This window comes from Thalassophryne amazonica, chromosome 2, assembly GCF_902500255.1.
Source record: "Thalassophryne amazonica chromosome 2, fThaAma1.1, whole genome shotgun sequence".
Classification (NCBI taxonomy): Eukaryota; Metazoa; Chordata; class Actinopteri; order Batrachoidiformes; family Batrachoididae; genus Thalassophryne; species Thalassophryne amazonica.
This window is the reverse complement of record NC_047104.1, coordinates 139,678,479-139,693,226: the sequence shown is the minus strand read 5'-3', so window position 1 is coordinate 139,693,226 and position 14,748 is coordinate 139,678,479. Positions and strand designations below refer to the sequence as shown.

Here is a 14,748-nt window from a genome sequence, read left to right as displayed (position 1 = left end):
TAGATCTTTGAGTCCATCTCATACAAAATGGGAGCAAAACCAAAAGTGTTGCGTTTATATTTTTGTTGAGTGTTGTTGAGTGGGTATATTTCACACAGTGTACTTGGCTCTGAGGGTATATTTAACAGAGTGTGCACTGGCTCTGTGGGTGTGTTTCACAGAGCGTAGACTGGCTTTGTCGGTGTGTTTCACAGAGTGTACACTAGCTCTGTGGGTATGTTTCACAGAGCGTAGACTGGCTTTGTCGGTGTGTTTCACAGAGTGTACACTAGCTCTGTGGGTATGTTTCACAGAGCGTAGACTGGCTCTGTCAGTATATTTCAGAGAGTGTATACTGGCTCTTTGGGTGTTTTTCACAGAGTGTACACTGGATCTATGGGTGTGTTTCAGAGAGTGTACACTGGGTCTGTGAGTATATTTCACAGAGTGTACACTGGCTCTGTGAGGGTGTTTCACAGAGTGTAAACTGGCTCTGTGGGTATGTTTCACAGTGTACACTGACTCTGTTGGTATGTTTCACAGAGTGTACACTGGCTCTGTGAGGGTGTTTCACAGAGCGTACACTGGTTCTGTGGGTGTGTTTCACACAGTGTACACTGGCTCTGTGAGGGTGTTTCATACAGTGTACACTGGCTCTGTGGGTGTGTATTACAGAGTGTACACTGGCTCTGTGGGTATGTTTCACAGAGTGTACACTGGCTCTGTTGGTATGTTTCACAGAGTGTACACTGGCTCTGTTGGTATGTTTCACAGAGTGTACACTGGCTCTGTGAGGGTGTTTCACAGAGTGTACACTGGCTCTGTGGGTGTTTCATAAAGCATACACTGGTTCTGTGTTTGTGTTTCACAGAGTGTACACTGGCTCTGTGGGTATATTTCACAGATTGTACGCTGGCTCTATGGGGGTGTCTCACAAAGTAAGGTGTGGACTTACAGAAGTCTAATTACAAGCCTTTGCAGGACAAATCCTTGCTTGGAGCAGGGGAAATTTGACATCCACAGATATATAACTGCAGAACTTTGAGAACGTTTGAAATGAACCCAATAGCATATTTTATTTTAACGGTAGAAAAGAATAGTAATTTGTGCAATATGACCCTAAAATGCATACCTTTACTGAAGTAATCCTCAGTGTCAGGAGTGGTAGATTCATCTTTACTGTCCACTGGCTGCTGCTGCAGATGGGCACTTCTGGTAGCACCTGATGTCAGTTCCTCCCCTTCATCCTGTTCTTCCTGTCTTCCTTTCCTTGCATCACTTATGAGATAAGAGTGTGATGTTTGTGTAATGGTACCAGGCACTTTAATTGGACTAGCCCAGGGCCCTGAGTCTGAGTGGGAGCCTCCAGCAAACTCATATGCCGGGGGTGGCGGGTGATCCGATCGCATGCCTCCTCTGGAGTATACAGCTCTAGGTGGGTCTTTCGCCTGCTCTTCCTCCTCCTCCTCCTCCTCATCTTCATCATCATCATCATCGTCATCCTGGGAGAAGGAGCGCTCCCCCAAAACCCTAAACTCAGGGTGTGCCTGAGATGAGTGTGTGAGCCCTCTGAATTCTGTGTGCGACTGGATGTGTGTGTGTAAATCTACAGGCGATGGATGTGGAGCTCGTGGCACAGGCCGATGCAAGGGGGAGCTGTCATCAGCGAAATCTGATGATGGGTCCATTTGGTTTCTGAAAGCTGTCATAGCCCAGAATGTTCCAGGCCCATAGCGATCCTGCCTAAGTAACAGGCTTTCATAAGATGGGGGTCCATCAGGGTGTCGGCCAGGGGGCGGTGGTTGCGAGTGTTCAGGGGAGGAGGTGTGGTCCTGAGGTAGGGGTCTTTGAGGTGGTGGTCTCCGGGGAGGGGGAGGCCTAGTGCTGATGGGAGGTGGTGCCAGTGTGGAACCACTAGGAGGATATTTAGGCCTGGTTACAGTCTCTGCTCCACTGACTGTTTCCTGGTCTGCTGTGGTTGAGCAATCTGTAGATTGGCTGAGTGAATGTTGTTGCGTTGAATGAAGAGCAGATGATGGCATCAGATTGGAGCTGGGGATGGCAGGGATGGAGTTTGAACTTGGATGGTTGACAGTTGGTGCCTCAGGGGCTGAAGATTTTGTTCCAGTGACCAAAACGGTTGCAATTCTGTGTTTGCTGTGGTGGAGTGTGTGCATGTAGTGTGTCCGGTGACATAGTGTGTGTCGGGCATAACTGCCATGAAGAACATTGAGATCAAGTTGAGAAGGTGGAGGAGGGAAGTCTGGGTCTCTCTTATAGCCAGAAGAAATGCAAGATCCATCTCTGGGGAAGTGCTGCAATGAGGAGAGAGATGACTTCCTCTCGGGCACTTTGGGCTTTCTCTTACCAGTTGAAGGAGAAAGAGGTCCTGGGAAGAACGCTGCTGAAGATGAGGGTAAGGTTGATGTTGGTGTCTCTGACTGACTGGAATAGCCACTTGATGGTGAGGCCAGGCCAACCAGCTTTTCAGGTGACCCAAGTTTGAAGTCTCCAGGTGGCAGAGGTGGAGTAGTTGCTGTGGTCTCTGAAGGCTGGGCAATGGCCTGGGATTGAGTGTCAGTGGAGGAGGAAGAGCTGTCTGGTGACTTCATACAGTCCATGACAGTAGTGCCTGTGGCCGTGCTTGAGTTGGACATGGTTGTGTACTCACCATTGTTGGACTTCAGCTCACTGTTGTGCAGCCACAGGTCTGCATAATCAGACTGCACAGCACCTTCATCTTTGAAAGAGTGTGTATCTGCGGAGCTGAAGGACATTGGTTCTACTATGTCCACAGTTTCTCCCAAACCTATTCCCCATGTCCCCAGAGGCTCTGCCACAAGACAAGATGTCTGTAATGGCTCTGGATTGGCTACAAGCTCTACTTCCAGATCCAGCTTCATATCTGTGGAAGACAAATGAAGTTCTTGCTCTGTAACCATCTTTGGTAGATCCTGATCTGCCTGTGTGTCTGTTCCGACATCTACACTAATACAGGTTTCCTTCAGTGAGGAGCTCCGTTTTGGTGGCTGGGGTTTGACTTTTGGTTTCCTTAGTGGGCGACAGGGCCTTCCAAGGGTCATTGTGCCTGCTTTAGAGTCAGTAGAGGGCTGTGAGTAAACTCCATGGGCTTGTGTTGCTGCCACACTGTTAGACTGAACACAGTCAGACCCTGGGACTGCATAGTTGTACATGCATTCTCTATAATTCTGATTACAATCCCCAAAATTGACAGAAGAGTAGAAACCCTCTGCATCAGAGCCAGCTTCCATTTCAGTGTTTCTGGTCTTATTACCGAAGGACATTTGGTCATCTGCATCTTGTTTGGAGCTATACTCCTGGTCTAACTCATGGCTTTGGCTCAGATTTTGTGTCTGGTCAGGGTCTTGATCTGGATCAGTCTGGTCTTGGTCTGGAGGGTATGTCCATTCCCCTTCACTGGCCGTACTGACCCCTGCATCATCCAGTTGGTCTGTGGCTGAGGATGTGAATGAGCTTGATCTATGACCATGGCCCTGTGGTCTGAGTTCAGAGTGGTAGGATGGGTCCAGAGAGAACCCTTCATCTATGGCATTGGGCACAGTGTTTAGTGACAGCTCAGAGTCACAGTGGGATGAGCCAGTCAGTGGTGGTGAAGAGGGAGGAGGGATGGTTTCAGAGGTCTGAGAGGGACAGGTGGAGCTGGAACCACTCCAATTCCCACTTGATGACTGGTGGTCCTCCTTGTGGTCCACATGAGTGCCTAGGACTCCTGTTGTAGACACAGAATGAATTGGGCTGCTGAAAGTGTCTGAACTGGAAGAGATCTCACAGCTACCCATGTCAGCTTTACGGGGCAAGCGAGAACGACCTCTCTCCACCCAGCTGTGCTCCGGACTCCCTCCTCCTCCACCTCCTCTCTCTCCAGATCGCTGCAACCTCTTTAGGCTACCAAGCTGCAATGACTCTGGAGCTGCCTGATCATCAGTGCTCTCTTCTTCATCCTTCATCATCATCAACTTCATCCTTGGGCTTGGGCCAGATGGAATAAAGTCCTCTGCTTCATATGGTGACAACTCTTCATCCTCATCATCATCATCGTAATTGTCATCATCATCTTCATCACTGTCCATGAGATGCCCACCCTCTCGTGGAAGGCTGCGAGATCTCAAGCGCCCGCTGTGGGCTGTGGCACTGGTGTATGTGGAGTCTGACTGGTCACCCAGGGAAGAAATGTTGCCCGTTGAATGGGAAAGAGAGGCGGGGATTCCCTGATGGCAACGCTGAGCTCTGATTCGTCGTCTGGAAGGAGCAGCTGTACCTGAAAGGACATAACAAAACATCAAATGTTGTCTTAAAGCTGTATGGCCGTTCAAATTTCACAAAACTGACAAAATTTTGATTTGACCAAAATCCAGGCGTTATAATGTAGGTTTATTTTTGTAACATGTTGCAAAATTATAGCTCATTTTAATGGGGAGAATTCCATGGAGAATATTGTCTCATTTTTCTAATGGTGTTGTGCAGGACTGCAGGAGGAAGTGTGTGTGTATATGCATGAGGTTTTGAGATTACCTGTGACCTGACCCACTTGTTTGGTGGGCGTTCTCGGGACAATAACATCCATAAGATCTCTTGTAAATCACTTTATAGGTGTTATCTTGTTTCAAAAACAGTGTTTTTAGATTGAGAAGTGTTTATTTTCCACTAACACTAATGTGTTAGTTCATATATTGTTTCAGGGCGTTTTCCGCCATCTTGGTTTATATTATTCAAGTGAGTGGACAACTCACGTCACTCTGCCTTTCTTTACTTCAAATGGCAGTCGGCGTGTACTTCCCAGCATCTTCGTGAAGCTCGGGGATATGTCCCTACGCAATCTATGATGTTGCTGCCAAATATAGGTCATGGCGTGTGATCGCTTGAATTTCTACCCATCAGGGGCTGAAATTCTAAATTGTTTCCAGAAGGCATGAATTTTGATCATATTGGCAATATCATATTACAAATCCGGGCAGCACAGTGGGTTAGTGGTTAGCACTGTTGCCTCAGACCAAGAAGGTCATGGGGTCAATTCCCACCTGTGGCCTTTCTGTGTGGAGTTTGCATGTTCTCCCTGTGTTTGCGTGGTTTCCCTTTGGGTGTTCTGGCTACTTCCCACACCCAAACACATGCAGGTTAGGTGGATTGGAACCTTTAAATTGTCCATGCATGTGAATGTGTTTGTTTTCCTATATGTGGCCCTGCTACAAACTGGCATCCTGTCCAGGGTGTAAATTTATCCCACCTCACACCCTGTGACTGGTGGGATAGGCTCCAGCCCCCCCGCCGTGACCTTTAATTGGAGTAAGTGGGTATATCAAATGGATGGATGGATATTATGAATCTCTTATTTAAATGCAAAGGAATAAAATTATAGTGTTGCCAAAGAAAATTCATTTTATGACTTAGATCTTTAAAACCCAAAGGCTGTACAGCTTTAAGTGCAACCCCGATTACAATGAAGTTGGGACGTTGTGTAAAATGTAAATAAAAATAGAACACAATGATTTGCAAATCCTCTTCAACCTATATTCAATGTAATACACCACAAATACAAGATATTTAATGTTCAAACTGATAAACTTTATTGTTTTTGTACAAATATTTGCTCATTTTGAAATGGATGCCTGCAATGCGTTTCAAAAAAGCTGGGACAGTGGTATGTTTACCACTGTGTTACTTCACCTTTCCTTCTAACAACACTCAATAAACGTTTGGGAACTGAGGACTCTAATTGTTGAATCTTTGTAGGTGGAATTCTTTCCCATTGTTGCTTGATGTACAACTTCAGTTTTTCAACAGTCTGGAGTCTCCGTTGTTGCATTTTGCGCTTCATAATGCGCCACACATTTTCAATGAGCGACAGGTCTGGACTGCAGGCAGGCCAGTCTAGTACCCACAGTCTTTTACTCCGAAGCCACGCTGTTATAACACTGAACGTGAATGTGGCTTGACATTGTCTTGCTGAAATAAGCAGGGACGTCCCTGAAAGAGACGTTGCTTGGATGGCAGGATGTGTTGCTCCAAAACCTGGATGTACCTTTCAGCACTGATGGTGCCATCACAGATGTGTAAGTTGCCCATGCCATGGCCACTAACACACCCCCCCATACCATCACAGATGCTGGCTTTTGGACTTTGCGCTGGTAACAATCTGGATGGTCTTTTTCCTCTTTTGTCTCGAGGACACGACATCCATGATTTGATTTGAAACATGGACTCATCAGACCACAGCACACTTTTCCACTTTGTATTTCAAATGAGCTGGGGCCCAGAGAAGGCAGTGGCATTTCTGGATGTCAATGTATGGCTTTCACTTTGCATGGTAGAGTTTTAACTTGCACAAACGGACGAACTGTGTTAATTGACAATGGTTTTCTGAAGTGCTCCTGAGACCACGCGGTAAGATCCTTTACACAGTGATGTCAGTTTTGAATGCTTTGCCGCCTGAGTGATTGAAGGTCACGGGCATTCAATGTTGGTTTTCGGCCTTACCGCTTACGTGTAGAAAGTTCTCCAGATTCTCTGAATCTTCTGATTATATTATGGACTGTAGATGATGGAATCCCTAAATTCCTTGCAACTGAATGTTGAGAAACATTGTTCTTAAACTGTTGGACTATTTTTTTCATGCAGTTGTTCACAAAGTGGTGATCCTCACCCCATCTTTGCTTGTGAATGGCTGAGGCTTTTGGGGATGTTCCTTTTATACCCAATCATGACACTGACCTGTTTCAAATTAGGTGTTCTTTGAGCATTCATCAACTTGCCCCGTCCCAACTTTTTTGAAATGTGTTGCAGGTATCCATTTCAAAATGAGCAAATATGTGCACAAAAACAATAATTTTATTAGTTTGAACATTAAATATCTTGTCTTTGTGGTGTATTTAATTGAATATAGGTTGAAGAGGATTTTCAAATCATTGTATTCTGTTCTTATTTACATTTTACACAACGTCCCAACTTCATTGGAATTGGGGTTGTATTTTACTGATTATGTCTTCTCATTATACCATTTCAATCACAGAGTGATCAGTGTAGTCTGCAGATACATATGTCTGTGGAGATTTTCAGTTATCCAGGCCATGGTAATCGGGTTAGCTGTGTCAGCTCAACTGTTTCTGAGGACAGAGGTCATATACTGGTTTGATATTGGTATAATTATTTTACAGTTTTTTGATTGTTGCCGTGTTTCACTTGAGTGTTGACACAAAACAGATTTCTTTTCTTCATATTGGCATAGCTAGACACAAATTTGCTGTTGAAAACACATCATAGCAATGTGTATGAAACAATGATAATTTTGGCACCTGACTATCATGTTACTGGTTCAAAAATACTTTATTCTGGACATACAGTAAACCCTGAATTAAATATTTGTGTGTTCAGATTGTGTGTTCAGACCTTATTCTTTCGGCCATTACCCAAAGTTCATGACCATAGGTGAGGGTAGGGCCGTAAACTGACTAGTAAATTGAAAGGCTTGTGTTACTGTTGCCTATCAAATTGTCCATTGCATTGCCAGAACTGGCCCATTGTATGGGTGGAATAGAAAAATGCTAGGGGAAATGTGGATGTGGCGCACCTCAAATCTTGGATTTTCTTTAATTTTCACTTTAGAAAGTCAGATTTGAATACTTTTTGTAAGAACAACTACTAAACTTTAGCTCTTCAAAAATACAAAGAATACGGTATTATTAAAATCATAGACTGCACATTCACATGTCATATACCTCCACAGCACTAGATGGCAAAATAATCCTTCCACAACTTTTCATTCAACCATCCTTGGTCACCAAACTAGAAGTGTAAGTCAGTCTGTGAGATACAACTGGAAATACAAGTTTGAGTTTCACCATTCAAGGGAAAAGACCATTTGAAAAATAGCAAGTTGATATATGATTTTATATATTGTTATATAGTAATCAGAGTTGTATCTTTCACCAACTTCCTGAAATGGCCATTTAAAACAAGTTTCACCTTTCAGGGTCACAAGTTGTGATAAAAAAGGTGACCTTGACTTCATAATTAGTGTTCAATTTTAACCATAGGTGTATCTGTAACAAATTCCTTTTAAAAACAGGTATTCTAAATAGCTCCTATATGTACTATATATAAGCACCAGACAAACATACTTTGTTCTTGTAATGTGACCTTTACTTTTAAGTGATTTTTCTTAAAAATCAAGTTCCTTTGTCCTTGGCTGCCTGTGAATTGTTTCGCCAAAATGGGTTTTTTGTTCACGCACAGATGGGCAGAGGGTTGGATGAAAACAAAAACAATAACCCCCGTATGCACTAAATAAACACTTGATAATGACGGTACACCCTGATTAACTCAACCTGACCTCCTTCTAAGTTTCAGCAGACCACCTACATAAAACAAATGATGGAAAATGTGGCTACTAAGTACATTTTCATTTGAGGCTCCACAGGTAGCCGTGATCATGACGGACAACGGGGAGCTGAAATAAGGAGCTCCACTTACATGCTATGAGGAAATCATCCGTCTGACAGCCAGAGTCACGTGTGTGATGGAGGCGGCCGCTGAGTGAGAGGTCTTCTTGACACAGAGACAGCTGATGTGGATTGGCGTGGACAATCACTGTGCGTTCTCTCGCTACTGGTGATTCATCTGAGTCTGAAAGAGACACAGCGTGTTACTGTCCCATCTGTCTCACACACAGGTTAAAAAGTCTCCCGGCATGTGAGGAAAACATAAGCATGGTCTTCACATGGAAACCCTAAGATTTGGTGTACAACATACCCATGTCCTGCTGCACTCGTTTGGGTATCCCTGTGATGGTTTTCCTCCTCCTCAGCTTTCTTCTCCTCTGGAGAACTGACTGGGAGTGGACAAGAGAGCAACGAGCACTGGCTTCTCTGTCAAAACCAACACCTGCAATAACAGTGCAGAAGAAACTGCCCACATCACGTTCTACACAACAAATACATTAGTACTGCAGAATATGAATTAAATAGGAAGCATTTCATGGGAATGTGATAGTAAACACATCACTGCAGGTATGAAGCAAATTCTTCAGAATAGCTCATTTATAGTAAAAAACTTAAAAAAAAATTATAGAATTGGAATCATAGTGTAGTTCAGGGCCTTCATTTATCAACCATTTGTACACACAGATTTATGCTTAAATGGTGTGTAAGAACATTTCTACGCAAAGTGTGGAATTTAACTACTTGTACTTGACCGTTCGTACTCACAGCTTCTCTTGGTGGAAAAGAAAAACTGTAACTACAAGGCATTGCTGCCATCACAGCATGCAACCTCATACATACTTTATACTATACATTTTTTTATTTCTTTGAGTTAATGCGTGCACAATTAGTAACTTTGACTAGTTAGAAACAGATGTGTATAAGAGACACTCGTCTGAACTAACCAGCAGCTTTTGATCTGATTAACAAGCATCTCGATCTTCACCTGCTGCTACAAGGCCTTCACCAAATAGTGTCTCTCCTGCAAGTTTATATTAAAATGGGTCCATGTTATTTTCGCTGCTCAAATTTAATTCAGAAAGATTTTATCTTTACAAAGACAGCAGCACGGTGAAGTCACAGGTGTGCAAAGTATTCTGGGACAAGTGCAATGATAAATAATTGTCTACTTATTCTGGGAACTGGAATGTCTTATGCTGGCTGTTATGGTGAGTTCAATCAATCAATCAATCAATTTTTTTATATAGCGCCAAATCACAACAAACAGTTGCCCCAAGGCGCTTTATATTGTAAGGTAAGGCCATACAATAATTATGTAAAACCCCAACGGTCAAAACGACCCCCTGTGAGCAAGCACTTGGCTACAGTGGGAAGGAAAAACTCCCTTTTAACAGGAAGAAACCTCCAGCAGAACCAGGCTCAGGGAGGGTTAAAGAGGAGGAGTTTGTTAAAGTTTCGTACAGTTTGTTAAAATTATGTCCATAAGTGACTGTGATGTCTAAATTAATAAACAACATGATCAATGATTCGGTTCAAAACTACTTGTGGACTCCTCATTGCTACCTGGTGTTGCCAGTTGCATTTATTTTTGTCATCTCACTGGAGTGACCACAAGCAAGCACCTTGAACTCCCATTCAAAAAGATTATTTTCTTCCCTCTGTTGTTCTGTTGTTCCGATGAGGATCACAAGCAACAAACAGATGCTTTCTAACCATATATGACTAATTGAGGGTGTTTCTATGAATGTACATGACTATGTGATTTAGAACATGTGAGATTTATTAACAGCTGATATTTAGTGATGTGTGTACAACCATAGAATGCCTGGTAGAGAAGCTTGAATCTTCAACTGGACTGGGTTGCTTGAAGCGAGGACGTTTTCACTTCAAATCGCAGAAGCTTCCTCAGCTAAAATTCTTGCTCTGGTGGTCTGACTTCTGTCTTGACTCTTGTAGAGAAGAATAAACAGAAGCCACAAAAGCTGGAGTTTTAAACCTAACCAGACCCCTCCTACCGAGAGGCTGACTGCTACAGGCTAGTGACTAAACAATAGCTCTAATTAGCACCTATTGTGCTCTAGTTAGCACCCTCCTAATGACAGGGCAGCTGTCCCTCCTAATGGTGGGACGGACCCTCTCCTGATGGCTCCCTTGACGACTCTCCTGATGACGTGAATGACTCATTACCATGAACAAAAGACTGAAACTGCTTTGACCTGAGTACCCCATTGTAAACAGGGGACAAAGCGTGCCTCAGACCCCCTCCCCGGTTAAGGCTGGGTTTCAACTGTTTCACATAGAATGCCTCCTTGACCCCTCTCTCAAACCATTTCTTCTCTCTAGCTAAGATTTTAACTTCCTTGTCCTCAAACGTGTAGTTAGTGTCTTTAAGGTGGAGATGAACTGCAGACTGAGGTCCACTGGCACCCTCTCTGCGGTGCTGGTATAGCTTTTTGTGTAAAGGTTGCTTAGTCTCACCTATGTAGTATTCATTACAGTTTTCCTGACATCTGATAGAATACACTACATTGCTCTGTTTGTAACTAGGGATCCTGTCCTTAGGGTGAACTAATTTCTGTCTCAAGGTGTTAACCGGTTTAAAGTAAACTGGGGTTTTGTGGTGTCTGAAAATCCTCTGTTTACATTGCTACATTGCTCTGTTTGTAACTAGGGATCCTGTTGTGGAGAAGCTTGAATCTTTGACTGGACTGGGTTGCTTGACGCGAGGATGTTTCGCTTCAAATCACAGAAGTTTCCCCAGCTAAAATTCTTGCTCTGGTGGTCTGACTTCTGTCTTGACTCTTGTAGAGAAGAATAATCAAGAAGTCACAAAAGCTGGAGTTTTAAACCTAACCAGACCCCTCCTACAGAGAGGCAGACTGCTATAGGCTAGTGACTAAACAATAGCTCTAATTAGCACCAATTGTGCTGTAGTTAGCACCCTCCTAATGACAGGGTAGCTGTCCCTCTCCTGATGGCTCCCTTGACGACTCTGCTGATGACGTGAATGACTCATTACCATGAACAAAAGACTGAAACTGCTTTGATCTGAGTACCCCATTGTAAACAGGGGACAAAGCGTGTCTCAGATCCCCTCCCCGGTTAAGGCTGGGTTTCAAACATTTCACAAAGAATGCCTCCTTGACCCCTCTCTCCACCATTCTCTCTGGCTAATATTTTACCCAAATATTTTAGGGATCCTGTCCTTAGGGTGAACTAATTTCTTTCTCAAGGTGTTAACCGGTTTAAAGTAAACTGGGATTTTGTGCTGTCTGAAGATCCTCTGTAGTTTTTCCCCCTACTCCTGCTAAATAAGGGAGAGACACTTCTCTTCTTCTTGTCTCCGTCTCCTGTCTGTGTGGTCTCTTTGTTCTCTGGGACTTCTGCACTTTGTCCAGGGACCATTGTGGGTACTCACATACTGTAGATTGAAGCTTATTGAAGATTCAAGCTTCTCTACTATGGAAACCACCTGAACAACTGACAGCCTACACAGAAACATAGTATGCCTGCTTGATTAATAGAGATTTCTTTTCTCTACTTACACATATTAAATTTTGTTTGTATGGCAGCATTTAGAACTTTTTCTATGCAGTTTGACAAATGAGGGCTCTGGATTGTACAGGATTGAGCCATAGTGATACCTTTCCCTGTGTATGCAGTTGTGTTCAAAATAATAGCCATGTATTTTAAAATGCAATTAAAGCTCAAAATCCTTAATCAAAACATTAAGAATTTTTTTTTTATCATATTTGTTATTACTTTACAGAAAGTAATGAAAAAGGAATATTAGACTGTTTAAAAAATAGCAGTGTCTGCATTTTTTTGTTACAAACTCAAACATTTACTGTATAAACCTGGGGTTGACCAATTGTCGGCTGGGCCCATTATTGGTGCCGATATTCAGCAGTTTTGCAGATGTCGGTATTGGCCATGTATCCTGGCCAATATGTCGATATGATATTGTATTTTTGCTGTACTGCATGTAGCGACTCACTGGTCACAAAGTTCTGTCTTCATGTCTACATTTTTAAAGAGAGATCATCAGTCAGCGACTTTAACATTCCGTGAGGCCACAGCGCTGTGTAATGGCAGCTCAGCTAAAAGCAGTCTCTGTCTGTCAGAATAAAAAAAAAAAACTCCACCAAAATCCTTTATTAAATAATCCAGAGCTCCTCCTGTGGCAGCTGTTACATTCAGAAATTAATGGTTTATTTTACAGTTTAAAGGCTTCGTGTTTCCAAAAAGCTACAAGTTTGCTCGAAGGCGGTGTGAGCGAGGGTGGAGGGAGAGAGACAGTGGGCAGGAGTTCACTCATATCCACATCAAAAGTTAATAGTTTTCTTTGGAACAGTTTACAAACTGTGCACACGGTTTACTGTTCACACAAATGATCACATGCTTACTTGTGTGAACAGCGGACTTTAGTGCTAAATGCTTGTTAAAGCAGCACAGAAACCTAAAGATCAGAAACGATAATCTTCAGCAACCTATGAATCAGAAAGTTTTGCATCACGCTTTTATCCTTTAAAGTGCAGGTTTGACAATCAAATTAGCTCAGGCTCAGCTCTTGAGTTTTATTGCTAAAAACAAAACAACGAAAAATGTAATGCAATCCTACTGAAAAATGAAAAAAAAAACAAAAAAACAAAAAACTGTCAAGACAACACAAAAACTGCCTGACACAACAATCTGCCTCATTTGATTAAAGCTCCTGTGTGTCAGTTTTGAAGAAAGGAGCAAATGCTATGTCCATCAAATATTAATGTTTTTAACCTTTTAGACATTATTTATGACCTAGGGGTGGTGGCCAAGTGGTTAATGCGCTTGGTTTCAGTTCAGAAGGTTCCGGGTTCAAATCCCACCCCTGCCACATTTCCCCATGTAATGTGGAGTTGCGTCAGGAAGGGCATCCGGCGTAAAACTTGTGCCAATTCAACATGCAGATCCACCTTGGATTTGCTGTGGCGACCCCAAGTGCAAACAAGGGAGCAGCCGAAGGGACTTACTAGACATTATTTATGACCTAGCATAACATAAAATGGCATGAAATATGTGCCATATTTAAATTTGCTACATTTGTGTGTTTTACACAACCTGGTCTCACGGCAAGTCGTGATTCAGCAGCACGAAATATATATAATAATCTATTGGGGGGCTCGGGGTGGTTATGGTTAGGGTGGGGGGTAGGAGTAGGATTAGTAATAGTGAGTTAAAAAAAAACCGTGTCGCAAAAATTTGACTCATTTCGTGGCGGGTGTTGTGAAAGTTACATGACACGGACCCACAACAGGGGGCGTTAATGAACGGACAATGGATAAGCCAAAAAGTAACAATTTAATGTTGTGAATCGCACAACAACGTACAGACAATAACAATATGGTGGACTGTCAATCATACACCAGGTGACGTGTGGGCAGGCTCGACGATAGAAGACGCCTGGAGAGAGAAGAGCCGGATCCCCACACAGCTTCCACCACCAACGGAGCTGAAGAACACCGGAGCCGCCAAGCCCTGCGCCCCAGGTGGCCGCTGTCTTCAGCAGTCAGACCCGGTACTGCTGGCAGAGAACAGAGACAGTCCAGATGAGTGTGAGTTTGCACACTCAGTAATCCCACAGTCTGTATTAAGTAAAGGAGGGAAAACCTCCACCTCCAATCACACACACTCGTGCAGCTCCTGGTCAACCACTTATCTGAGTTGGGGTGTGAGGCGAAGCCGTCGCTGTCACACCAAACGCCAATCCTCCAGATAAGGAAACACTCCAGGAAAACGGCTGCAAATAGAAGTTCCAGTTATTACACACACAGCGTTAGTCAGCAGAGAAATTACCTGAATGGTAGTTGATTTCTCGGCGAGGAGGTGGAGTTGCAGTCCGGTCTTTGTAGTGGTGGTGATGGGTGACAGCTTGTGTTGATTGATGACAGCTGTCACCTCCAGCAAAGCCGACGCCCTCTCGTGCTTGAAGCCCGTACTTCAAGCAGGGCGCCATCTTGTGGTGGTGGGCCAGCAGTACCTCCTCTTCAGCGGCCCACACAACAGGACCCCCCCCTCAACGGGCGCCTCCCGGCACCCGACCAGGCTTGTCCGGGTGCCGCCGGTAGAAGTCGGCCAGGAGGGCCGGGTCCAGGATGAAGCTCCTCTTCACCCAGGAGCGTTCTTCGGGTCCATACCCCTCCCAGTCCACCAAATACTGGAACCCCCGGCCCTTCCGACGGACGTCCAGGAGCCGGCGCACGGTCCAAGCCGGCTCCCCGTCGATGATCCGGGCAGGAGGCGGCACCGGTCCGGG

At 44.0% G+C, this 14,748-nt stretch overlaps 1 protein-coding gene across 3 annotated transcripts in view; it reads right to left on the bottom strand.

Moving 5' to 3' along the window:
• nhsb (Nance-Horan syndrome b (congenital cataracts and dental anomalies)) overlaps positions 1-14,748 on the bottom strand; it is a 268,921-nt gene that overhangs the window by 2,551 nt on the left and 251,622 nt on the right. For all 3 annotated transcript variants that reach the window (XM_034194618.1, XM_034194626.1, XM_034194631.1), the window contains 3 exons: positions 8,767-8,898; positions 8,488-8,640; positions 1,112-4,279 (listed from right to left, as the gene is read on the bottom strand). In XM_034194618.1, coding sequence (XP_034050509.1) covers positions 1,112-4,279; positions 8,488-8,640; positions 8,767-8,898 — 3,453 coding nt within the window. The remainder of the gene's footprint in view (positions 1-1,111; positions 4,280-8,487; positions 8,641-8,766; positions 8,899-14,748) is intronic.